A 27,693-nucleotide genomic window follows, 5' to 3' on the forward strand; every position below is an offset into this window, starting at 1 on the left:
TTCACAGCACATGATTTCTGAGATGAAACAGAGTTTGCACATACACTATTCAGTGGTGACAAAAACCTTCTTAAACTTCATACTGCAGCCTTCACATTAAGCTTGCTCTTTGAAATACTGTGCTCAGTAACATACATAACGTGAGACATTTAAGAACAAAGCACAGGAACTGTCGTGCTCAAAGGCACTAAGTCATCTCTGCAGCTTCACCCACCTTGGTATTCTCTGATGTATAATAAGGTGAACTTAGATACACTTTTTCCATAACTGGGACTTCACAATGCAGTAAAACATATCCGACCCATGCTAATGAATGCTGTGGGATGCAAACTGCACTGCAAAGTGGACATACAAACTGGCAGTCAAGACACGGGGGAACAGGAAAGTTCAAGGGCGTTCACAGAAAACTTCTGAGAACGGAGAAAGAGAAGAGTGGTTTGAAGAAGAGGAAGTCGCATACATAGTACAGAGGTGAATGGCACAAAACCAGATTCTCAAGAGCACCAATCAGCTGCTGCAAACACTGCAAAATAACACTAGTTAGGTTGTGCTACAAACAGACACTGCAGCCCACCAGAAGGGAGTGAGAGGGAAGCTCAAGGTCTGAGGCTGGTGGACCACCAGGCAGGAGGGTGCTGGCACAGAGCGGCAGAAAGAAAACACAGACGCCAGCAGAACCAGGGAGCCGGTCCCACAGGAGGCTCTTGTGAAGTTGAGCAGAATGACTCAGATAATAAAAAAAGGAAACGGACAACAACATGCATGACCATTTTGCGCACATCACGCCCAAAGGAGAAACAGATTGCAGCTACTCAGGGATATCCTGTGTGAGCAGATGCTTGAAAGTGCCACTTATTTCATAACCATTTTGCTAGTCGGGGGTGGAGGGGGAACTGAGGAAAAGGAAAAAAACAAAAAAAAAAAAAAAGAAGAGACAGGTTCAAAGATTGCCATTTTCTTTTTTCATCTCGCTTTTTTTTTTTCCTTTCCCCTTTTTTTAATAACAACAGAAAAAGTTATAATGATATAACACTTCAAAAGATGGAAAGGGCACTAAAGGAAAAGGAAATGGTAATGACCACAACAGCCATTCAAGCACATATAAAGAGAACTAGTGAAAAGACAAAAAGGAGCCAAGAAAGGAGAACAAGCATAATCCTTTTGGAAAAAAACAAAAGCGTTCAATAAGCCTGGGAAGAAAGGAGAAAGGAAAGTCAGGATGGTAAGCTGTGAGGCAGACCTGACATTACACAGAGCAATTTTATAGCAAAGATAAGCACACATTCCTGCATACGGCAACAAAGCAATACAGAGATGGACGAACAGGCTGTTCTTTACTGCTCCCACTGAAAGGGACTGTCCAGGGTGTACTACCGTGTATACATATTTCACACAAATTCTTCAAGTGTTGACTGCTCTCATACCTCTGACTTTGACCTGATGCTTGGTACACTCTGGGCAGGGAAGTAGGGTGAATTCCTCTGTCTGATACATTGAATAGTCTGTGCTTGCGACCACAATCCGGTCTCCAGGCTCCCAACTACTAACATCGTCCAGAAGATTCAGTATGACTCCACCTACTGCTTCTACCTGGAAGCCTGAAATTGGGACACCTAATTTAAACAAAAAAAAAAGTAAACACAGTATAAGATTATATTCACCTTTATATGAAACTATCTCCAAGAAGATAAAAATAAGAAATGTATGAGATCTCACAAGCTCCAAAGCCCTCTAAAGTACAATTCTGCTCTGAAACTTGCCAGTGTGAGATACCATTACGGCTGCTTATTTGGTGGATCTCAAATAAAACAAATGGAAAAGATGAAACTAACAGTGACAGGGAAAAAAAAAAAAAAAATTATGCTTTTTTTTTTTAAAAAAACTAATATCATATGGCAACAATTTGTAGGTCCAGCTACCTCTACTTGTTTCAAGTGACATTTTTCCACCATTTAAAACTCTACAGATGAAATCAAGGACCTGGCAAAACAAAGCAGGGGGACTTTCCTTTTTATTCACAACTAAAAAAACAATTTGGCAGGCTAAATTACACACGCATGCTATTTCACTGCCGGGTGATGGATTTGCACAAGTTCAGTAACTCTTGCTTACTCTTGACCCTAACTCCACAGTACCAGCAAGTAAAAGATGATTTTGGTGGAATTTTTTTTTTTTTTTTTTTAAAAAGTCTATACACTTTCATGGGCTGTCATGAACAGTAAAGGAGTAGTATCAAATAGCTCAATTAATAAATAAATATCCAGCTACCTTAATAAAATTCTTCTGAGGCAAATACAATATTGCTTAGTAATTCTACGAACAGAAAAAGTTGACTGGGCATAAAAAGCAAAACTCAGATCAAAGATACCTTAAATATAAAAACAAATAAAGGATAAAAGCAAACAAGTGGTAGGTCTTCCAGGCTCTTTATACCACAGATTCAACTTGGTATGAGAAAAGCTGCCTAAAGTTTGGCATCAAACAGCAACAGAAGATTGTAACAAGAATAAGACATTTCTCTCAGCTTCTACCAAGCTTTCTTTTTAGGATCATAATCACCATCTTGGATGCTTAGATTTAAAATACACATGACTGACAAATTACTAACAGAAAAGGAAAAAGTCTGTTTCAGCCTTTTGTAAGACCCCTTATCTCTATCTAAATATACTAAAAATGAAGATTCTCAGGGTTATGCTGTTCACATACTGTATACAAACAGACTGAGAAAAAAGGCTGTATTAGAGAACTGTGTCCTCATACTTCATCCATAGAAAAAACAAAAAACTTGGAGCAGCACTCAGAAATCTAAATTGCAACCAACAGTTCTAGTGAAAAAAAAGCATATACAGTATCTTTTACTTCTTTCCCAACTGCACGTTTCACAAAATGCTTCCCTACCATCATTCCATTCACTGTAAGCTCTCACAACAAACTTCTGACCATCCAATGTGAAAAACTCTTTCTGAGCAAGAGCTTTCCCACCAGTGCTGTGATTTTCATAGTTTCTCACTGATTCGTTACAGGAACAATTTCCACCACCTATGACACCAACGAAAGCCCAGGCTTGCCTGTGAAAAACAAAAGTAAACGTTTAAATATAATGGTCCTTAACGAATTCTTCACAAACAGGTAAAAGGACAAGACAAGGAGCACAGAAGTCATAAATAATTCTTTTGCCTGCTCTTCCAAATTAATTTTAAAATGCAGCTTCAAAATGCAGAAGAAAAATGGGCATACCTCATTGAAAAGAAACATAGTTTAAAATTATTGGATGTCCTATACACAAACTGGCAAATACAAGACCTCTTAATAGAGAAGACTTTCAGATACATTTTTGGTGCAACATCCAACAAGATACACTTTTTCCAAAAGCAAATCGCAAGAGATGAGCGACAGAAGCGATACAGGATCCTACTTCCAAGCAGCTCTACCGGGGCACAGGACAACTAGGAGCCAGTGCCGGCATTCCTGCCGCAGCCCGCTGCCGTCACAGCACCGCGGCAAGCAGCGTCCCGGAGCGGTGGTCAGGAGTCCCAGGAGACCGCGCGTGCATCGGGACGGGAGGGATGGATACAGCCGTGTCGTGGTTTAACCCCAGCCAGCAACTAAGCACCACGCAGCCGCTCACTCACTCCCCCCCCCCACCCAGTGGGATGGGGGAGAAAATCGGGAAAAAGAAGCAAAACCCACGGGTTGAGATAAGAACAGTTTAATAGAACAGAAAAGAAGAAACGGATAATGATAATGATAACACTAATAAAATGACAACAGCAATAATGAAAGGATTGGAATGTACAAATGATGCGCAGTGCAATTGCTCACCACCCGCCGACCGGCACCCAGCTAGTCCCCCGAGCGGCGATTCCCCGCCCCCACTTCCCAGTTCCTATACTAGATGGGACGTCATATGGTATGGAATACCCTGTTGGCCAGTTTGGGTCAGCTGCCCTGGCTGTGTCCTGTGCCAACTTCTTGTGCCCCTCCAGCTTTCTCGCTGGCTGGGCATGAGAAGCTGAAAAATCCTTGACATTAGTCTAAACACTACTAGCAGCAACTGAAAACATCAGTGTTATCAACATTCTTCTCATACTGAACTCAAAACATAGCACCGTACCAGCTACTAGGAAGACAGTTAACTCTATCCCAGCTGAAACTAGGACAAGCCGGCAGCAGCCGCTGGTGATCACTGTACTGGACGGGCACTACCTTTTGAATCTTTCAAGATGCTCAGGCCCAAAAAAGGAATGGCATACTGCTACACAACCTTTGCACGAGGGATCACCAATGTTTTTGAAGGCTGAGACCAAGGATTTTTGCTTTTTCCCCTTGCTAGTGCCGTCCCTCAGCTGGACACCTACTTGGCTGAGCACCGGAGTAGAGCAGGGAACTGTCCTGGATGTACTTCCCCCTTCCTACAGTTCTGCTCAATGCATCCAAGTTTTTGGAAATGAAAAACAAACCACATGCCACAGAAAGCTGCCACCAAGTTCAGAAAACAAGACTATTTTGCTGTCCTGTACTGCTCTGTAATGCCATAATTACGTGTGCAAAGGAAGCAGTCGAGATCATCTATTAAAAAGCCGAACAACTTTGCATCATTACAGTTGAATCATTCACACCAAATGAAAACAGTGTCAGCTAGCTGGACTGTAGTCTGTTGCTAATGATTGGTTCAAAGGCAGATATTATAACCACCTTCAATCCAGTTGCCTTTATTTCAGTCCCCTCATGATGTTCTAACTGATTGGGATTGAAAGGCCAAATGAAACTGTCTAGTGTTGGTCTGTCCATAATAATAGTACACAGTGGGCCAGCTTTTCAGCAGCAGCAGCAAACAAGCTGAATGTTTCACAGACTAACATTTAAAATAAGTATCAAGGTGCTTTAATGCATGCTGTTTTGCAGAAAGAGGCAGACGGGGAGAGGGATGTAACGGAGTTATTCACCTCCATGCTGAAGTCTCCTTCACTAGCTTTACAGGTTTAACAAAACAGCCCTGCTTCTCCTCAGTGAGCCCTCAGGGAGAGCTTCTTGCCTGCCTTCCACAGTAGAACAAGGCAATTTTATGTGCTTACAGAGCCTCTACCGACTACTGAAAACAGACAAGAATCAGTTCAGCAGAGAAGGAAGAAAGGCTGCTTCTTCCCAGCCGCAAGCTGAAGAAGTTCTTCATTTCAGACAAACCGGCATGGAGGTCATGGGCAGAGACAAACACGAGAAATCCACACCTCCAGGCCAGGCCAATGACCTGAACAACCACCACACAGGCTTCCCTGCTTTCAGGAGGTGGTACCTATTACAGCATGTCCAGTTCTCAGCACTCCTGACCAAACTGCTTCAGAGGGAGTGCTGCAAGCACTTGCCATCCCATGACCACATGCTTACACAGCCTCTGACACCAACGTGCTCCTGACGGGAACTGAGGTCAGAACATGCCATCCTGACTGACGCCCCAGCCCGCCCCTGCCAAAGCAGAGGGAGGAAACTAACTGCAATCCAGATGCTGGGGGGATAGCGAGGGGTAAGAATAGAATGGAAAAACTAAACGACCCATTTCTTGGAAAACAGAGACAGGTTAGGAGACTTGGTATCCCTTTCACTTGTATTGCTAACCCTGTGCAACACAAAGCCAAGTTCAGAACATGCACTGCAAAGAGTCATTTGCCACTACTAAATGCATGGCTCAGCAGTTTAAGTTTCCTGCTTTAGTAATTCCTATTATACCTCTTCTACTGTCCACCATCCAAACTCTGACCAACTGAAAAGAATGGTCAAAAGATACAGAAACACCTTACAAGTGTACTTCAGTAACAAAATATTTTTACAGGTCAGTTCCCTTGCAAAATCAGTGGAGGGGAAATGTATTTTCATCTCAACAATGCACAGATATGAATAAGACACTGCTTGATATACAGGATTAGCATCCCTTCCCTGTACTTAAGTTTCTAGCTTGGCATTCCTTGCTTCTCCAGACAAAGTCATATGCATTAAAAGCCTCACCTAGCAACTGCTTTCTATCTGTGTGTTTGAACGAGAAAAAAAAATTCCTCACTGCACCCAGTTTTAACTTCTGTAAAGAACAGTGAAAGAGGGCAATTACAAGTACGTAATAGTCTACCACACTGATACCTGTAACTATCAGTCTCTGCACTATCAAAATACTGCACACTGAATACTACTACTGCAGTACTATGTACAACACCGAGAATCCTCTGAAGACTTTAAGAACAGACACTGTCAAAGTTTAACAAATTCCCCAAAGGCAGCAGAATCTGTATATAATCTTTACTCAGCACAAAACGGAAAATAAATTATTTACCTGTAACTCAATCCTCTGACAAACTTACTTCCCAGAAGATTTTGAATAGTCACTCTGGTTTCCTCCAGTAGATTTTTAGCAGCTGAATCTCCTACAGCAATAGCAACAATGCGACCAGGACTTCCATTTTTCAGTAAGTTCTGGAGCTTCAAGCTTTCTTCTGAAAATTCATGTGTATCAAACTTCAGCACTTCCAAAATCTCTGCTGTGTCCTGATCGATCACTCTCACATTTAGTCCTCGGGAAAAATTCTTTTTAAATGTATAATGACCATAGGCCAGCCCTGAGAAATACATAGTCTTTGACAGAAGAGTCCATGATAACTTCTGGTGCCCATGCAACTCCAGCGTTCCTTCAGGGCCCACGCCAATAAATTTTTTGCCAAATTCTGGCATATCAGCACCTTCGTTTGACTTTCCATACAAAATAATAGTTGCTTTGGATTTATAGCGGCATTTCTCTGCTCCAACATGAAGCATTCCACCATCCTTTATCAGGATAAATCGAGTTCTCAAGGTAATATTTTTAGAACCTTCTTTATCATCACCAAAAACAAGTAACCCTAAAGGAAAAAATATATTTCTGTACATCAAAGCAGAATTCAGATAGACTCAAAGACTCAAGTTCTTAAATAAGAACAACAGATGAATTATGGATTTATTTTCCACACGCATTAATTAAGCTGTTACGCCGTTATATATGTTTAAGAATATTCGGGAAAGTAACTCCTACCAATTGTGATTTCTCTTTCTAAGACTAGTCGGTTTATTCCTAATTTTTTCTGCCATTATCAGAAGACAATCAGATCTTGTACAAGGAAGGCTACTACACAAGTCTTGTTTTACTATATCCTATAGAAAACCACATTAATGCTCCACTGAAAAGACTCTGCAGTGTTCATTCATCTTTTTAATTATATTCCTGGCCTGGTAGCAGGCTGAAAAGCAAAATCAGGGGAACTGGTCAATAAGCTGCAACATAAAATTCCAACACATTTTTCATGCAATCACAGAAGTAAAAACTATGCAGTAAACTGAAGCATGATGTTCATCTTGCCATTTCATACCTCCATCCTGTATAACTATAGAGTGTACTGTAGCGTCTGAGTTCAGACGAAACAAATCCCCTTTTTTGATAAAAACTCTCTTTTCAGGATCTTTTCCAGGGCTCCAGTTTTTAAGACGAGGATTCTGATCGGGACAATTCTCTGCAATACAATGTGAAATTCAGCTTTTAAAAAACCAAGCGTCATCAATCAAGGCAGCATTAGGATGAACACGAGCAAGGCAGAGTCAGTCACCCACAAAGGATACCCACCTTCATCAGTAATTACAATACTGCAGCCACTGATTCTACTGTTTGTATTCATTCAAGCAGCCAAAAAGATACCTGAAAGGTGGCTAAACTCTCAAGGGCAGGAAGGCATTCTTATACTGAATTAAACTACTGATGACCACAGACTGAACTGTCAACTTACACTGTTGACAATACATACTTTCAAACCACATCTGATTTTTTTGAGATTTTCTGTATCAACTGCAGTAGATGAGGAAAGGTAAGTGGGAAGCACTCGGATCCATAGCAGTCACACCGAGCACTGGATGTCCTAGGCCAGCTACCTAGGCCAACTAACATGGTTATAAAGCATCTAAATATCTCACCACCCTCAAGGTCTCTCCCTGGGTGAGAAAGGCTGATCCTTTCTTGCTTTTAAGCATTCAAATCACTTCTTTCAGTGTAGGTTTGCAGGTAGGGAATAAAGAGGGACAAGACATCCTTAGTATATTTAGTATAAAGCCTTACTGGTTAGAGCAGTTTCCTGGGAGACAAGACATCTGGGTCTAAACTCACAGTGTACTCCTTAGGAGGTCAGCTTATGTATCAGGCTACAAACCACACAAGAGCAGAGACAGATGCAATCCTTGCTGAAACCCTGCTGAAGGTTGGGCTCTACACAGGCAATAACACCATACTACGAGGCCAGAAAAGGAGAAACACCAGCAAACAGTGACAGGGTTGTGTGATTTCAGATGAAGTTACAGCTATGTAGTATTTACAACACACACATCTTCAGCACATCAAGCAGCTGAGTAATGCAGCAGCATAGACATGCTACAAAAACAGAAAAGGGAAGTATATTCCTTGGATTTTCTTACCAAAAGAAAAGTCAGACTGAAAATATTTTTCTTAAGCAAAAGACAACCCGAAAGATGCCAAAATCAACAGGTTAGCAGCCTAACTGAGAGTAACAGTCCAAATAGCCTTTTCACATCTTATCTTCTGGAGAAAAACACCCACACATCTGCAATGCAACTTTGGGGCTAAAAAGCTATTAGCAATAACCCATTCTTGCAAAACCTAAAGAAAGTGAAACCTATCCAGAAGTTTAACACAAGCCAGCCTTGGTTTTGCTGACAGAAATGTTTTTCCTTTGGTGTTATTCTCCACAATTCAAATCCTTTCCAACTCAGGAAACCCACATAAACCAAGATTTGACTACCAGTGGGAAAAAAATAGCAGAACTGCATAAGGGCAAAAGGCATCCAAGTAGTAATATAAAAATGAAAACAAAAGAAAATATTTTGGAGGGATCCTAAGAAGAGAGCATTTAGAAAATGAAATTCAACACCTGAGGGAAAGCCAAAAAGCAAGAAGCATTGCGATCAGCAAGACTGCTGAGCACTCACCAGATAAATGCAAGCCTATTGCCTGACTCATGCAGAGTCACTAAACCCCTTCCTGCAGACACCACACACACACAAGCACTGTGTGAAGAAACACATATTTCCTGGCTGGTAGCAAAGGCCAATGTGAGGAAATCATGAGTCAGCAACCTGATGATTTCTGCTTAGCGTGATTCACGGAAGAGAAGATCTAATAACTGTAAGCTTTAATGTTGAGTCAGAAAGAAGAGGGATAGCACAATAACTCAAAAAAAAAGTTAAATCTATTGTACACTACAATCCAGCAAGGAAGCCATCAGCATCAGAAGCAGACACTCCTGTATTGCAATCATGCTTCTGAAGCACAGTGAATCAACTTTTTGGCAAGCAAGTCAGATGTGCCCAGCAAAAGTATTTTGAAATTCTCCCTTAGCAATTGCGGTGGGGTGCAGGGAAACATCAAATATTTAGTACTTCACCATATGTTACCTCCAAAATCACCGATTAGATTTTACAGACCAGTCATTGCCTCTACAGTTAAGGTTAAATGAAAACAGAAGCATAGACCAGAAAACGTTAGGTAGTTATGGCCTTGCCAAATTTAACCACTCATGTTGAAAATTTTTCAAGTCAAGCTTCTGCTTCAGAGCGTTTTTATAAAAATGGGTCAGCTCTCCTTCAGGTTTAGTTGCTTCTAATTGAGAAGGGGGGAGGAAGTGATGTTTTAGCAAATGGTGGTGTGTGGGGGGAACCACCTCACAAAAAAGCACCCTGCCAAAAAAAAAAAAAAAAAATTCTAGAATCTTCCATGTGCTGGAGCAAGGATATGAAATTTGGCAGGAGAAAAGGCAGGAAACAGTTCTCAATATGTCATTAAATACTTGCTTTCTACCTGCTTAGCCACCAAGTCCAGAGTTTTTTAAGGCCTCTGGGAAAAAGTTACAGTGTTATATCATGCTCAGCAGAAGTTTATCACAGTTTGGCAGCTAAATTTTCTGAGGATCCTGTTCACCCTGGGCAAGCTCCAGCCACGAGCTGCAAAGGCCAAGCAGAACTTTTCCCTGAAAACCTCCCCAGCTTGTCATCCTGTCCCTGCAGCACAAGCCCCTGGAAATGGGGAAGGAAATCACATTTCCAGTGCTCTCCCTGCTCTCCAGTGTTCAGGACTCCTTAGAAAAAAAGATGATGACAGGAAGATAAAAGCAAGGAGGAAAAAAGAAACCAGCTGACAGGCAGGAACAGAAATGCAGACAAGTATCATTTTCCCTTTGGGGAAGGTATGCTGGAGGTTTAGGATTTACACACAATTACTACTAAGTCTCACATTCCCTTCACTGCCTTTTAAACAGCCATTACAAGTACTGACAATATGGGTTTCTAATTAGCCCTTAAGAAGAACACACCTAGCTGGAACTGGTGTCCTTGGCCGCAGTACCGCATGTGCGAGGTTGGAGCTGAGCATATTAACCTTTCAGCCTGTCAGGAAACTTTTGGGGAGTTGCTGCAACAATACTGCAAGATTAAAATTTCGGCCAGACTTTCCTTGGTGCCCGTAGGAGTTTCTCTTGTGTCAGGGTGTATTGGGTTTGTGTGGTGAGGTTTTGGTAGTGGGGGAGGGGGCTGCAGGGGTGGCTCCTGTGAGAAGCTGCTGGAAGCTTCCCCGGCTCCAAGTCCGACCCACCTCTGGCCCAGGCCGAGCCCATCAGGGACAGTGGCAGCACCTCTGGGAGAACAGATTTAAGAAGGGGAACTGCAGTGAGCAGGGGATCGGAATGTGAGAGGAACCCCTCTGCAGACACCGAGGTCAGTGCAGAAGGAGGGGAGGAGGAGCGGGGGAGGAGGGGATGCCCCTGCAGCCCGTGGTGAGACGGCAGGCTGTCCCCCCCCAGCCCGTGGAGGGGAGCGGGGGAGCAGATGCCCACCTGCAGCTCGGGGAGGAGCCCATGCCGGAGCGGGGGAGGCCCCCCAAGACAGCCGTGACTCCGTGGGAAAGCCTGAGCTGGAGCAGTCTGTGACTGAAGGACTGCAGCCCATGGAAAGGACTCAATGTTGGAGAAGTTTGTGAAGGACTGTCTCCTATGGGAAAGGACCCACGCTGGAGCAGGGGAAGAGCGATGAGTCCTCCCCCTGAGGAGGAAGGAGCAGCAGAGACAACGTGTGATGAACTGACCCCAACCCCCATTCCCCGTCCCCCTGCGCTGCTGGGGGGGGAGGAGGTAGAGAAAACAGGGAGTGAAGCTGAGCCGAGAAGGAAGGAGAGGTGGGGGAAGGTGTTTTAAGATTTGGTTTTACTTCTCATTACCCTTCTTTTGATTTGATTGGTAGTAAGTTAAATTGATTTTGTTTTTTCCCCAAGTTGAGCCTGTCTTTTGCCTGTGACCATAAGTGGTGAGTGATCCCTCCCTGTCCTTGTGCCAACTCACGAGCTTTTCTTTATATTTTCTCCTTCCCAACCTATCACAGGGGAGGAGGGAGTGAGCAAGCGGCCTCGTGGTGTTTTGTTGCCAGCTGGGCTTAAACCACCACAGAGGGTTTCCAAAGGATTCTATTGGTGCATGTTGGTTTTTTTAAAGGATAATGGAAGGGAACTTCAGAAAGACACAATGCAACAATTAGTACTGAAAACTGGCCTGGACTTCCATCGAGAAGTAGTGGGATGTTGAAGGAAAGCAGCCACGACCTTAGGTTACTCCTTAGCCCTTATGTAAGTCATTACTGTAGACAAAAAAAAAGCCTGTCTACTAAATCACAGCAACTCTTCCTGCAACATCCTCAGTATCCCCGGTGATCCATCAACCACGTGCTGACCATGCATTCAGTGCAATAAATCTGCACAACTCAATGCCTCTGGAATGAGCTATGGCAGATGAAGCAAAACCATTCCAAAACCACTTAACATTTTTAAAAAAGGCAAGCCATCTCCTTCACATTACTGGCTTTTAAAGCATAAAGGGACTATTATTTTATGTATCCCACAGCACACAGTAACACCATACTTCTACTAAAACCATCATCAAAATCTACAACTTTTAGTTAATTAAAAGTTAAAATCTTGGTATCAAAGCAGAAAGGTTTTTCCCCCCTGCAAAGTACTTCTCAGAGTCAACTGCCTAAGTCACCTTTCAGCCTTCTCTTGAACTTGGCTGTAACCAAAGTACTTACTGCAGATATGTACCCATTTACCAGTGATCTGGATCACAACAGAGCAGTAACTTTCCATTTACTACTCCCTCAGTTTTTTTTCTTTGTTTGTTTTCCTTCATTATTATTAGGAAAACTCAGTGACATCACGGAAGAAGAGATCTCAGCAAGCCACCTCCAAGAGTGCTCCAGTCAGATGTGTGCATTCATTTTGCACTGTCGTCTGAAATCTTCAGTTGATTATCTAGTTTATTTAGCCTGTGTTGCATTGACTTTGGAAACTGAATCTTTTGAGTTACTGCCAAAAGCCACTGAGGAGTCCAAGTCTGCTGTGTTACAGTAGCCAACAGTTTCAATTCAAAACCCTGTTTAGCTTTTAGAAACCTGACTTCTGCCTCAAAAAAAAACCCAAACCAAAACAAAAAACCAACCCATGCTCCAAACTATACTAACAACCTTTAGCAACTGCACCTCACAGCAACTCCTAGCAGTATTTGGCCAGAGGGATGTATACTTAGCAATCAGCAGTTAATCACATCACCTGTTCATGCTTTATAACCACAGATACATTTGAGACATTTTCCAAATTCCATGAAAGTTGCCCAGTTTTCCAAGATAAGCTAAAAAAAAAAAATCAGCGCTAACAGATCGAAAAGGTCCCTGCCCAATTTGTGTATAAACAAAGCAAACACATACTGTCGGTATAAGTTCTTGCAAATTTTAAAATTATTTTACTTGAACATTCTTCTACTACCTTCCTTAGTTACTGCTTAAACAGACAGGATTTAATTTTGTCTGCAATTTGTGAACATACCAGACAGCTTCTTCTGCAGACAAAAATAATTACACTTATACAACATTCATGCTTCTTTCCCCCTCACCAGTAGTCTTTATTTACTGCTATGCCTTTTTGCTTCATGTAAGTAAATCAAATCATTCACAGTAAAAACATAAAAATGACACTGATAACAGAAAAAAGAGCCGATCTTAGTGCCCACACACTGCTTCCCTCCATGTTAAAACTGCAGTAAGCGTTCTATTTTTGCATTTAACTTTTAACACTAATCCTGATGCTGAATTATTCAATTGGGTTCCCAGGGACCGTAACTTCTAGGATGATCTTGTTTGCAAAAGAACTTACCATCTGGAGCATATTTTGAGGCTATTCCCAAAAAAATCCCCAGTGCAACAAAAAGTGAAAGGCTAGAAATGGCAAAGCAAATGAGAGTATTTTTGTGCCTGTTGGCTTCTGCCTGGCGGCGGTGCTGATCCACTGGTAAGGATGGGAGTCTTGTCCGGGCTTCTTGTCTCGCAGAGGTAAATTCAGCTGCAGCATGGCTCTGCGAAGGTGGCGGGGGACGGAGAGGGGCAATTCTCCCCGGGATGTACCCAGAAGACCTGTGACTGCTCCCGTTCTGAGGCCGGAGGAAAGCAGGGGAGCTCCCCCTGGCATCAGTGTCTTGCATGTTATAAAGTCACTGGAACACGCACACAGACAGGAAAAAAATAACAGGCTTTCAGAATACAGAGTACAATACATAAAAGAAAAAAAAGAAACAAACAAACGAAAATGCAATTTTAAGCCACATGCCTTCTTAAGAAGGACAGCCACTGAAACTGTGGCTATGTACAAAGTATCAGTCACTCAGTTGCTACTGGTCATTTGCCATGGTGCAACAGCTTGAAACAATACTGTATATATGTCTTCAACAAAATTAAACTCAAAAGCATCTGGTATGGGAACACAGTACAGCACAGACTATTTCTTTGTAGTTCCACTAGGTATTTTTCACAGAGTGTTTTCACAGTTAACTTCTATTATGTGATTAAGAAACGAGCTTAACAATGAGAAAGCTAGCAACCCCTTCTTCCCCACAGTTATGCAAAGAATGCCTAAATGTATTTCTTCTGCACTGCAGAGGCTGAACAAACTCCTCATTGTTTTCCTATATGGAAAAGAAGCTGAAAGAGACAAGCCTTCCTCCCACACTGGAAGCAGTAAAAAGCATTTAAACTTAATATGTAAACTACCAAACACTACTTTATTTACATTCATGCTGATGCAACTTAGTCAACACTTTTAATTAGCTGAGGCATATAGAACCCACAAACTCTTTTACTCACAGCAAGATTTGGTTGCTAGTAAAGATGCATCAGGAATGGTCCTGTAAAAAAGTCATCTGTATCTTGTTCAGCGAACCTCATGTTTTTCTTGTTGCTGAGATGCCTGGGTTTGGACACAAAGCCTGGAAGCAACATGACTAGCTCCAGATCTCTGCACCTATCACCCAGAAGCGAGTGCTACTTTTATTTCAGTTATTAGTATTGTTTCCACCTTTTTCTGAAGCAACCAATGAGGAAAGCTTACCAAAAACATTACTGCCTGGCCTGTCCTCACCAACAGTTCTAACCCACCATGCTTTTCTGGTTTCCTTTAAGAGACCCAAAACTGCATTTGACCATTTTCTCAGGCTTTCTGGTCAACTGTGTTGTATCGTATGGAGTATTCACCAAGCTGGCATGATTTTATTTTTTTTTATTAAAATTTCTTTGGGATGGATTTTTTGAGAAGGCTGCTCAAGTTTCAGTTAACTGAAACCTAACTTTCTAAACTAAATCCTGAAGGGGATTTAGGCAGAAGTCATGTGTATTAAATAGCAAAATGAATTATGAAAATAAAAAACTACCAATAACAGAAGAGCATAAAGATCCTCTTTCTCTTCCATTAACAAAGGGAAGTCTGAGCTATACTCTGAAGTGCCAGGCACACTGGTGCAGGAGAAACGTGACAACTGTAATCTCATTCTGAGAAGTAGCAAAGGAGCCTTTTGTCCTGCACGCCACAAAATCTGATACTCCACTGTTTCAAGGCAAAAGAGTTGCTATTATTGAACAGGCTGGATTACCCTTTCATGGGAGACAATGCATCTCCAGATGTATGCACAATGACGATAAAGGCACTGAAATATTAACTGGAGTGGCCATCCCAGAGTGCAAGAATTATGCCAAGTCCTCCAGCAGTGTTTCTCGCACCTGTTCGTTGTAGCAAACTGATTTTCACCATTCTGCTTTCTGTTCTTGGAAAAACTATTTCCCAAATCTAATCCTCTGCTCTCAGACTTAACTGCCCAATGCGTTACGAGCACTGTGCAACAGCTTGCTTTCACCACATGTGCTTTTACACTCAACTAGTCATCTTTCAGCAGTGAAAACTCAATAATTTCTATGTTTAGAAGTGGTGTTAAAAGCTGAGTAGAGAAGCTTTTCAACTAATTCAAAGGCAGTATTTATGTCTAGCTGAAACAAATACTTCAGTATCTTTTTGACTGAAAATTCAAAGAAATCTGATCCAGCATTGACTTTTTTTATGGTTTGGACCCCCAACTCCTTAAACTTGGTTAAAAAGTTTTTAGATACGGCATTTATCTATCACACTGACAAAATGACTACAGAGTGTTCATTATAATGTGATATGAAGAGTTAGTAAGTTCGTTAATTGCTCAGCTACATCAACTAAATCCACAATGGTTAAGCAAAAGTTAACTTACTTTTACAAAATAATTCTACCACAATTTTGCCTACTAAGGCCTCTTAAAGTACTGTTAGACCTTTAAAGAAAAAAGTCATTCATTACAACAGACATCGAAAACACTTGTGTCATATTTCAAGCATATTTTGTTTTGTACAAAGCATTGTTTGCAAGCCTCATTTTGCAAACTGTAGAAGTTTTCCAACTGTCCCACTCAAGCACAAACACAGGTCACCCCAAGGACAGGTGGAAAAGAGACTGCAGAATCACTGTCTTACCCATTACAAAATACAAATAATGAAACAAAGCCATAAGGAGATACTTAGCACACTCAAAAGATTTACTATATAGTTTTCCATTACAACAGGAGTAACAATTTCAATACTTCCTTCCCTCTTCTGTGTTATTTGAAATTCTCTGGCTGAAAGAAGGATCTTTTCTATCCTGTAGAGCAACTACTGGCTTTTCTTTAAAATTAAGACACATTGCTAATCTGATTGAAATTATTGACTTGTTTATTTCCACTCTGTGTAAATCTTCAGATAGCACCATGCAAAAGCAAGTGTAGTAATTGGCTATATGGCCAGTTATGCCCTAGAGAGTGCGGTTATTTGGTTGCACAAATATAGTTTGAGTAATATGTGGGAGGTGGTGGTGGTGGAAATCTGTTTAACTATTTAAATACCACATTTCCTTCTAAGTTCCCATGCACCTGAATTTTTCCATGTAATGCTTCTTCTTTCTCCACCCAAGGTTTGCCATTTCCCTTTGACCTGTGCCTATGCTGTGTTCCTTTAAAAAGGCAAAAAAGCTGAGATCAAAGGCCCCAAGAGAACATTTGCAGTTAGAACACCAGAGAAGACTGGCTCCAGTCACCAGGATCTCCTACACCCACAGAAGTATGAGGTCTCCTAAAAGAGCTCATGATCTGGGCATCTCCTCCTGATGGTGCAGTGCTAGACAAGAACACCACCACTTTTACAATTGTACTTTACTTTGCAGATTTCTTCAGAGTGATTTCAGTAAAAGTCAAGTTCTTGCACAATATACAACCAACTACCTTACCTAACAGAGTCATACAGCATTCAATCTGTACAAATCTGTTATTTACCATGTCATTCAGGCAGGCTGCTATGTGAGTATTCCCTAATTTCTCGCCCTTCAGCCTTCAACAGGATATTATGCAGTATTTTCAAATCCATTATTCACCACAGCTTTTAGTCAGGGCCACATGTAAGTATGTGCTTCCAGCCCACCAGTACCAGGGATGCTTCCAACATACGGATTCAGCTAGAGCACCTCAGATGCTTCAGCCCACTATGTACTTGTTACCACCTGCCTGCTGGAAGGCTACACTATTCGCATCTTACTCTTTTGCAAGAGCAGGGCTACTCCACACAATTCAGATTTCTGCTTATGCACCCCTTCCTGCAACATAAGCAAGCAAGTACTTCTCATACTCATCACATCAGCCAACTCAGCTTAAACCACCTTAAAAAAACAAAGTTTATTTTGCACAGCATCTAAGTAAAAACAGTGATTACCTGCAAGTCTGCCTCTGCCAACAGAGCATCTGAGCTGTGTGGACAGCAAACCCCAGCAGGCAGACAGCAATGAGCCACTAACAAGCTGCAACATCTCCAGTCTCCTCACGTACTCCTTCATCACTTTTAACTTGTGCCACTACTACCCACTCATACAAGCCCACATTGTTCCACACTGGCAGAAACTAAAAACACATATGCACTGTACAACCAAGGGATAACATCTGAACCTCCTGAGATGCAAGCGTGTGCTCATAAGCAAGCGGCATGCTTATCTGTTACTCAGTTTGGGGCTGGTTTCCTGGAAAGGAATCGGATTCTTTCATGAGGCAATTCAAAACATCACCTGACACCACCCAAAACATGAGAAATATACCAAGATCTTTCACATTTTTCCCCGTCAAATGCTTAGTATAACAAAACATGTCAAATGCACCAGAAAACTCCTGCACCCTTGCACCTTCTCAAAACTTTGTAAACAAAGCATGCTTACTTCCATACAGTGCAAAGAAATTAATGCTTCCCTTAAAGCATATTTTAAGGATGCATAGTTCAGAGGTCTTAAAAATAAAACAAGACATACTAGAAGAAACCCTACTTCTGTTGCTCTGGGTTATCAAACACCACCAGCTGTAGTGCTGACCTATTACCACACCATTTAATCTCAGAGTACATAATTGCCAGTAAGGAAAAGACTGAGGAAGGGTGGGGGAAAACCACACACATCAAGAAAAATATTTCACCATGCAATACAGCACCACATTGGCTACTGCTGCTTTCCTGGCACAGGCACTTGTCTGGTACGAGATCAAAGGGCAGTGTGAAACCCAAAAGAGAAGGGAAAGGGACAAGAAGTCAGTATTAAAAAGCTCCTAAGTAGCTACAGTTACTGAGCAGAAAGTAGTGTAAAGCAAACTCCTTAAGTATGACATGCACACCTTCACAAGCCTCCAAGCTGCTCAACTACAGTGGAGATACTAACTTCAGGACAATGTTTAAAGTGCCTTAGAAGTGCCCAGTTCAACAAATCTTAACCTCACCATTAAGAAAATTAATGGTTCCCAGTGGACACATGGGGTGCCCACATGCTTTCCTGTCTGGTTCTACATTTTCTTCCACTGCCTTGTTTTGAAATTATACCTGTTCTCTATGATAAGAGACAGCATGTTTGTAGGAACCTACTTTTCCACCCGCCTGTGCAAAAGTTGGAAAGAATATGTGCACAGTAAAACACATTAACACAGTTGAATAACTGTTGGAAATCACAACAATGTTTTTAACAGCCTAAAAAATCCCAGCTGACTTAAAAAAAGTGTAAAAACTCTAGACATCTTCCATCACACATGCTGTTTGGTGCATGCCAACACCTTGCCCAGCAGTTTCAGAAGAAAATCAGAGGACAAACAGCAACAGTCAGTGAGAGAGATACAAACACAGTGAGAATTATAAAACTTTGTCCAAAATAAGTTATATTGCACCAGATTTTCTGAATTTCCTGTGTAGCAACTATTAATTTTTACTGAATTTTTTGGCACACAGAAAACACATGAAATTGCATGATACACAACAAGTGGAAACTACTTGAACTGAGAACCACATTTCCTAAAACAAGTCTTTGCAAAGTACCACAGATCAAGAGACAGAAGTGCAAGCATGCATAATATTTACAGTATAAAACAAGGTCTGTAGATAGAAGTAATCTTCATCAGCTGGTCTAATGAAATCTTTTGAGCACACAAGTCTCTCTCCAGGTCAGTAGCAAATTTCAAACCCATATAAAAGTAGGGGAAGTTTAATTACATATGTTTAGGCGATATATGAAACAATATAGTTATTATCTATGGATTAGAAAGGACACTGGGGTGGGAGGGGAGAGGATGGTGAGAAGATTGCTTCCCAAGAGAAGGAGATGGGTAATTTGTAGTCTGTGTAATGTAAGTTTGGCTGTGGGAACAAGTACGAAATAACAGCACGTCAAGCAAACCCACTCTCGGGTTCATGGCTTACAGCGTACTGGAGAGCCATGAATTTAGTTCCTAGCCTCTTCTGAAGGCATTTGGTAGATCTCCATTAAGGATGAGGCTGAAAGATCACAGGCAAAGTGGGATTTTGTACAAGGAACATGTTTCCCCTCTCCAATGACAACTGGGCTTTTGTCCTTCACCGACAGTTTGTGTGAATGAGCTCTGCAGTGGTCCCTTGGTTTCACTTACATAATTGTCAGGAAAGCATTTGATGCAGTAGATGAAAAAAATCCAACTTTTCAGAAAGTTCATGTACAAAATTTAGGTATTTTCATAGATCTTCTGCAGAGATGCGGCTTACTGCAGAAACTGCAGGGACATGTTGGTCTTTTCCAGTTCCTGGACACCAAACATTATCCTGCAAGCATTCAAGTGTTCTGAACTGACCTCAAGACACTGCTATTTTCAGTCTGCTCTAATATGTTTGTAACATCTTTGGATCTTGCCCATTGAAACAAAGAAACATAAGCCAGAAGCCACAGCATCCAACTGTTGTCTGTGTATCTACAATGATGCCTGACACTTCCCATGACTTCAAATTTTTTCCCCGTTGTTTCTTTTTGACACAGTTATTCTTTATAAGTCACTTAAGAAATTGGGGAACTCTGTTCTGGTTTTCATTCATTGTTAAAACAATAGCATGTTCTGCTTGAGGAAATTATTCAGACACCATTTGTTTCTTTGCATACAAGTGAATTGACCAATGACTTAAGTACAGAGGATCCAAGAGAGCACACCAGGAAATGCAGCACGTGTGCTGAAACAGGCAACACAAATGGAATAATTTTTACTGTTTCTCTCATTTTCAGAAACGAAAGATTTAATAACTTGCATAAGAGATCGAGAGTGGAAACTTGCATTTTCATCACGCATCTGCCATTAGTTTGCTGCATGAGTCACAGCTTGTTTGGGCCCCAAGCCTGTAACATGAGAAAAAAAACGGTCACTAGCCTCACAGGGACATTGTGAGGGTTAGTTTACAGAACACTTTGGTCTCCCTCAGCTCAGTGGTGCATCTGAGTACAAGCCTACTTTTAAGCAAATAAATAGCTCTGTTTAAGTCAACAGCTTCCACGTGAAAATAACGGATTTGCAGCATTCATCTTAGAGAAGCTGAAGAAGATGGTAGGGGAAAAAAAACCTAAAAACAAGAAAAAAATATTTTTAAACTACTTCTCATATTGATGATAAGAAGAAGTGGTACCTACAGATGCAGTCCCTAGAAAAACACAAATCCCATCCAAAACAGCTACAGCTTAGGACTCACTGAAGAAAAATTTTCTATGTAATGGTAACACACTTCGGAGAAGTGAAGTTCAGTTCTGGCACTACCTTGAATCACTGATGAAACAGAGATCTGGCCTGCAATCCATTCAAGAGGAGGAAGGTGAGATTAGATACCTCTTTTCTTCTTACTAAATTAGAAGAGATCTCATAGATCATAAGCATATATGACAGTACAGAATGTAACAGACAGTGGGCAAGAGTCAGATCCCATATTTAGCTTTAGTCAACAGGCATAAGCATAAATACTCCAAGAAACTCCTGAGTGTATTGATAGAATCCCATAATAATCAGTAGTTTGTCATATTTAAATTATATTTAAAGCACAAATCAGTAGCATAACATACTCTCTTCCATAACAGTATATGCATTTCTTTCTTCTTCATCCTGGTTCTTTTTACCTATCCTGGTTTTCCTCTCAGGTAAAGCCCTCAAATCCTTATAACTTTTTTCAGTCCGACTCAAATTTCAGTAAATAATACACCACCCCTTACTCTGCTTACTTGAAGGATTGTCTCTACAGTTTTTAGCTGTCAATCAGCCACGAAGAAAGCAATGCTGCCTGAGAAGCTAAGTTGCTAGCTGCACACCCACATTCTTTTAGAGTTGTCTTTCATTTGCATGAGCCAAGTTAAATGAGTTTGCATTAAAAGATAATTAAGCTAAGGGCTCCAAATCACATCCACTGAGCAAACAGCTGTGACATCAGCAACTCTTAGGTGTCTGAACCCCTAAAGGATTCTTCATCCTGGATAAGGATGACTAAGAGAGAGGATATATGACACGGGTCCATACAGTCAGAAGTAGCGCTGAGAATGCAAATGACTGTTCATGTCTCTTCCAAGGGAAAAAAAAAAAAGCAGACATAAAGAGGTTTCTGAACCTGACTCAGTGCTGGATGCTATGCACTTCAAGAATTTATGTAGGTTCAAACAGCAAAAAGGTCACAGAACAGAAGTCAGTAGAGGATTGTTGCATAAATAATACTGCCTCAAGCTTAGGAAGTCCTTGAACTGTAGGCTGTTGGAGGCTGGAAGCAGAAGTATCATTATGTAGTATCTTTACCAGACATCTATTACTCATCACTGTCAGACACTGGGTAATTGTCTGGATGGACACTTTGTCTGATAGAATGTGGCCATTCTTCTACTGTGCTTTAAGATCTCTTTTAGCTGTTGTCTTCTGCTGCCACTTTTCCAAAAATCACCGCCTCCTTTAAGGACCAAATCCCCCCTCAGCTCAGCCACTGCAATTATCTGTTGACATCATCAGCACAAAATACACCTTTACCTGATGGCCTAAATTAACATGCTGGACCAACATGCAGTAGCTGAAACATAGGAGTAGTTTTCATTTTGCTGTAGGATCGGTAGCCTCCAGCAGAACGGCAGGGTACATACCAGCAAAAACAGTGAGAGCAGAAAGCCTTAAAAGTAAGAGTCTTGTGAAAAGTTTCTACAGCTAAGCTAACGCAGGATAACTTGACTGTATGAATGCCAACATCCCCAATGGCTCTAAGGTATCACAGGGATCACAGAACTATGTGAGTCGAAAGCCTGGTGAATAACATACAGTGATTTAACTTACACGGCATAAAACTCTTGCACAATTTTAGAAAAGAAAAAAACATCTTCCATCATTTCCCTTTTATAAAAATCACAAACAGCATATTTGGGATATCTCAAAAGAGAAGCAAGTCTTCAAAGAGCAAAACAAAACCTTCTAATCCACCATTAAGTAATGCATTCTGCTGAGCTAGTGGCTCCATTCATATTTTGGATTACTGTGGTAAATTCCTTTCTAGGAAACTCCAAGAACTTTGCACCCAACAGCCAAGCCCTGCAATATCCTGCCAGGTATAGCTAGTCATTTTGCATGACTGCACTACTCTTTTATGTTGTTAGGTGTTTTTTTTTCCTTCTCCTTAATCCCATGCACCAAAAAGATAGAAAAGCTACTAGTATATTCTCTTTTGTTAACCTACTTCACAACAAAGGAATAAAATCAGTTACAAGTTCTAAAGTGTGCACTCTTCAATGTCTTCAGTATTTCCTTTCCATATTGGCAAATACATCACTTCTCTCCCTCACATCTTTCTTCAAGGTATGTAGTTTTCTACTCCCTTACCACTTCCTTTCTCAGTATTACTATTCCAAGAAAATATTTCTGTACGTTTCTACACCCACATCTACAAACAATTCACTCCCATTTGTCTTGCCAAAAACATCTCCGTTAAATCAGTAGTTAAATATTTTTTAGTTAAAATAAGCTGAGAATGGATCAAGTCTAATCATGATTGGATTCCAAACAAGAAAGTGTAATTCACAATACAGATTTTAATCACGATTTGATGTATACTTTAGGTGATTTTATAGAACTGTCTTGACTTCAGACTATGCTCCTACAGAAAGTGAGATTTACTAGACTATATTTTCGCCACTAATTTCCATCAGCAGTGTTTAAATCACTGGTGCAAGCACGCAGAAGGTGAAGAACAGAGTCACCGCAAGCACTGTGGAACAAGCTTCCTTGCAGAGATGCATGGTGTGGCCCATCAGCTGAGGAGCACCTTTAGCTGTGGGTAGGGGTAACAGGGGTGTTCCTCTACAGCTGTGGAGGCTGTAGTGTAGCATCAGGCATCAGCAAACACTGGGGAACAGGTTCCCCCTCCTCCCCAGCTCCTGTGCAAGGCAGAACAAAGAAGATGTGGAGCTCTGACTCTTGCATAGAGGCAGGTCAGTGCCTTCCCGGGGGGAAGAAGCAAAGGGCTACCTCATACTCAACAGGTAACATGAACATAGATGAGTCACTGAGTAACATCCTTGACATTTCCAATACCCATTTTTCTTTCCTCACATGGAGGAAAAATAACGACCTGCAGAACACTGCTCATTTTCTGCAAACAAGACTTCCACAGCAAGAAGCTGAACTGGCTTACTTGAAAATGCACAAAAATAGTATGCTAAAATTGTTTATTAAAGATTTTTCTGCAATGTGCTGGACACATGATAAAGGAAGTTAATGACTGTGCTTGCTTAAAAGCAAATTAATAAGTTATCTGTAATTAACAATGTTTCTAGTCCAGATTGTCCGAGGTATGTAGGCATCTATTTGGCAATAAGAATGTTGTTTTCAAGTACTTAAATCAGACTGAAAAGCACCTGTCCCACTGCACCCTATCATTACTCAAGGAAATAAAACCCCCTAACCTCCCTTCAAGTCCAAGTTAATCAAATATGTATCAACTGAGAATTAAAAAAATTTTTTAAAAAATCAATCTGTAAAATAACCGAGGAAGTCCCACAGTTTGTTCTTCAAGCTTCTAGGACTAGTAGATATCCTTGTCCTGTACCTATCTTTATATTCACGCCTTAGAGGAAAAACAACCTTTTTGTTCCCCTGCCCCACCCCCTCATTTGTCAACTGGGAAGAAATGTGAACTGTGCCACCAAATGATAACTCTTCCAGTCATGAGATCAGTTACAGCTGGGAAACCTTTAGTGGATTTTACAGGGCGTGCTGAAAACAACAGTTTTTCCACACAGGGGTCACCATCCTCTACTGCTTAGTGTCTCCACCAATTAAGCAGGAAGTCTGATGAACAGGTTAAAAGCTTCCAGCCAAAACTCACGACCACTTTCCCCACAAAATACTGTGGGGCTAAAGTGTTAACGTTCATACTTAAAAAAACCCTACAGTTCGGCACTGAAAAAACGTATCTATCCACATCTCAAAACAGCACACACCACACCTACCGTTCAGATCAGATGCTAAACTTCAGAGGTCACTTCTGCAATCTCACTTTACCAAGGACCTCACAGCAGTCCTCTCGTCTCCCCCCCCCACACCTTTTTCTTCTTTTTCATCCTGAATTCTTTTGTAGCTGCAGGCATTACTTGTGCTTTAGATAAAACTGTTATTCTTCTGGACACTTTGCCCAGCTCCAGCCCTGGCATACACTCCGCTGGATGCTGTATTAGTAGGGAGAGAGCAAGAGGAGCAGGCCCAACAAACTTGATCTGGCAGAAGATTTCACATTTGTGCAGGCAGTGCGCAGGATCCACGTAGACAAAGCACCTCCGAGAGCTACTGACTCCTAAGAACAAAGATGAACCTCCCCTCCTCCCTGCTGCTACCCATGGGCCATTTCATATCAGTAATGTAGATAAGCTGTTACAAATATTGTTCTGTGATTCATCAAAACTTGACTGATGCCACTCAAAAAATGTGAAGTACCGCTTCATCTTCTTTATTGCACCGTCTTTGTGGAGCCCCAGGCACTATTTCATTTTTATAGCTGCTCGGGAATACAAAAATCTCTTCCCCTTTAAAGAATCCGTGCCGCTAATTCACTTTTAAAATACAAACAAGGGCAGTATCTTCAGCGCACACACCCCTCATCCAAGCTGCAATGTAGCACAAAGGTAGCGCATTCTTCACCACACACCCTCTTTTATTAGAAGGGTCGAGATACGCAGCTCCCACTCTGTTTTTTCCGTGCCTCTGGGCAAGTTAAGTAGGCTGCTGGTTATCAGGCACAGGAAAGGCAATCCCTAATAACCCAGGCACCCGGGGGCGCCTACCAGGACAGGTCCGGACTAGCGGAGTCACTGCCGGGGCAACGGTCTGAGCCTAGCCTCGCTCCCCAGCGTGATTCCGGGCGCATCTGGCCAGGAGCGCTCACAAAAGCGACGAAACCCGGCCAGCACGACCCCGCCGCGGCACCTGCCACCGGACCCCGCGGAGGGGCGCGGAGCCCGCACCTGCCGGCCAGGCGGGAGGCGCCGGGGACGGGCACACGCCGGGGACCCGCGCCGCCTCCGCGCCCAGCCCCCCGGACGCGCTCGCACGGCCCCGGGCGGAGCAGGCGGCTCCTCCGGGCAGCCGCGGCTGCGCCCGCCGCCGGCCCGGCCCTCCTCGCCCCGCCGCCGGCGGCGGCCGCCGCCGCCGCCCCCGCTCCCTCCTCTCCTCTCCTCTCCTCCTCCCCTCTCCCTGCGCTCCCCTCCCCTCCCTCCGGCCCCGGGAACAAAAGAGACCGGTGCCGCAGCGGCCGGCCGGGCAGCCGCGGCAGGCCGGCCCGCTCCCCGGCGGCTCGCCCGCGCCGGCAGCCCCGTCCCGTCCCGCCGCCGTCCCCGTCGCCGTCCCCGGCCGGGCGCGCACTCACCTGGGCCCGGCGCGGCGCGGCGGCGCGCTCAGGGCGGCGGCATGGCGCTCCCCGCCCCGGACACGGCGGGAGGCCGCCCGGCTTCTCGCCACCTCCCGCCGCTCCCCGCCCCGGCTGCCGCCCTTACGCAATTGGCAGCGGCCGCAGCCCACCCCCCCCGGGGCGACGATCCCCGGCCCCGAAAGGAGGCGGCTGCGCCCCGCCGCCGCAGCCCCGCCTCCCGCCGCCGCGGCCCCGCCTCCCGCGCTGGGGGAGGAGCGGGACCGCCCGCCCCGCCCCGCCCCCAGCCGGGACCGCCCCACCCCGCCCCGCTCCCTGCTCCGGCTGGCGCCGCGCTGCCCGGCCCGGACGTGGAGCTGCATGGCCCGGCCCGGCCCGGCCCGGCCCGGCGGGACGGCAGCAGCCCCGGCCCTCCCGCCCGCAGGGAAGGGACGGGGCGCCGCCTCCTGCAGCACCCAGGGCTGGGGGAGGGAGGAGGCGTGGGGGCACTTCGCACCCCGGCCCTGACCCACGGCTCTCCTCCGGGCGCGGTGGAAAAAAGCTGAATTACCGCTGAAATACCAAAGACAGCGTTAGATGCCCGTGTCCCATTAAAAAATAAAAAATAAAAAATCCACAACAGAAGCGCACGGGTGCTGCCAGGGGAGGTACAAGAGGTCCGCGTGTACGTGGGGGAGCAGGTAACGGAGCCCCCGCGGAGACGGACACAACGTGCGGTCTCCGTAACGGCAGCGGGGACGGACAGGCGAACTGCGTCAGAGGCGACACGAGTAAAAAGCAGAAAGGTACGAGGCGGTTATCATTACATCGAGGCTCACTGGGCTGAAAGGGAATAGAGAATACGGTTACTTACAAGAGTCGTAGCCCGGGCAGCCTCTGAGCTGGGAGGAAATTCTGATTCCGCTTTCTGGGATTTTTTTTAAAGTCTGATTTGCAGTAAAATCAAACTAAACCCAGAAATATTCTGAATTTTAAGGAGCCAGACCCTGCAGCTGTTCCACAGCAAAGTACGTCGATCTGGTTTAGAAACTCAGCGGGACTGTGAAGTTCCAGGACTTACCTTTGCTGGGGACCCACAGCTCCAGGGCACCTCAGCCTCCCAGGCTGTCAGCTTTGATGTAGATCTGACAACGGGCTTCTCTTAAGTTTGGGACCTCCCACCGTTTCCAATGCATCGAGGTTGGGCCAAACTCACTGCCAAAAAAAAAAAAAAAAAAAAAAAAAAGGCGCCCTTATCAGATTGGAGATGCTTTCAATGAAATGGTTCGGGAAATACAGCCAGCGTTTTCCAACATAATTATTTCTTTGGGAAAATTCCAGACAGCTGGAAACGAAGTGATAACTCATTTATATTCCTATAAACACTGCCCCACGTAACTTTAGTTCTAGCGGTTTTTTCTTTGTTTACCGGTAAGCGTAGACTCTGTTTGCTTACAGCACATGGAGACATCTAGTGACTAAATAATAAACTGCAAATCAAGTTCGATTAGTCTGAAATCTTGGAGATTACACTAGGACCCTTCGCTTGCAATATTTCAGTAGTACTGCAGTGTTCAGGGTGGTACAACTGCAAACCACCGCACTGCAAAATAGCAGTTTCCGTATGCAGGGACCATGATGGAATGAGCAGCTGCGCTAACTCAAGCAGCGACTGTGACTGCAGCTCCACTGCACAACTTGAGCTTCAGGCCATAGTTTTCAGGACTGAGATTTAGAATAATACTTAAGACAGAGATTTGTCTGTATAGACACAAAAGGGGTTGAGACAGTTCCTAACTTGCCCTTCTCACTAAACCACAGTGAAGGAAGCCCTTAGGTGTATGAATAAGGCTGTTTCATCTTCACTTTGATCACGTCTCTGTGTTTCTATTCCTTCTTTAGCTTAATTTTTTTTGAATGCCCAGGAGCACAATCCTTCTAACACGTGTGATTGTAAATCTTTGCCTCATTTCGACAAATGCACATGCAAACTGAATATTTACATTTGCCAATGACTTTGGCTGAAATCAAATTGAAGGTAGTTTA

At 43.2% G+C, this 27,693-nt stretch overlaps 1 protein-coding gene across 5 annotated transcripts in view; it reads right to left on the minus strand.

Annotated features, from left to right (window-relative positions):
* CEMIP2 (cell migration inducing hyaluronidase 2) overlaps positions 1 to 26,814 on the minus strand; it is a 53,333-nt gene extending 26,519 nt beyond the window's left edge. The window contains exons 1-6 of one of the 5 annotated variants that reach the window (XM_030004487.2): positions 26,729 to 26,814; positions 13,265 to 13,601; positions 7,386 to 7,526; positions 6,320 to 6,881; positions 2,899 to 3,068; positions 1,425 to 1,613 (exon numbers count right to left, since the gene is read on the minus strand). In XM_030004487.2, the coding sequence (XP_029860347.1) occupies positions 1,425 to 1,613; positions 2,899 to 3,068; positions 6,320 to 6,881; positions 7,386 to 7,526; positions 13,265 to 13,589 (1,387 nt within the window). In that variant the 5' untranslated portion in view covers positions 13,590 to 13,601; positions 26,729 to 26,814. Of the gene's footprint in view, positions 1 to 1,424; positions 1,614 to 2,898; positions 3,069 to 6,319; positions 6,882 to 7,385; positions 7,527 to 9,006; positions 9,053 to 13,264; positions 13,602 to 13,714; positions 14,222 to 25,668; positions 25,737 to 26,521; positions 26,613 to 26,728 lie in introns of those variants that run through there. The other 4 variants (XM_030004488.2, XM_030004486.2, XM_041120856.1 and 1 more) reach the window with 4 other exon arrangements.
* Between the last annotated feature and the right edge of the window lie 879 nt (positions 26,815 to 27,693).

The sequence above is a fragment of the Aquila chrysaetos genome, chromosome Z (assembly GCF_900496995.4).
Source record: "Aquila chrysaetos chrysaetos chromosome Z, bAquChr1.4, whole genome shotgun sequence".
Lineage (NCBI taxonomy): Eukaryota > Metazoa > Chordata > Aves > Accipitriformes > Accipitridae > Aquila > Aquila chrysaetos.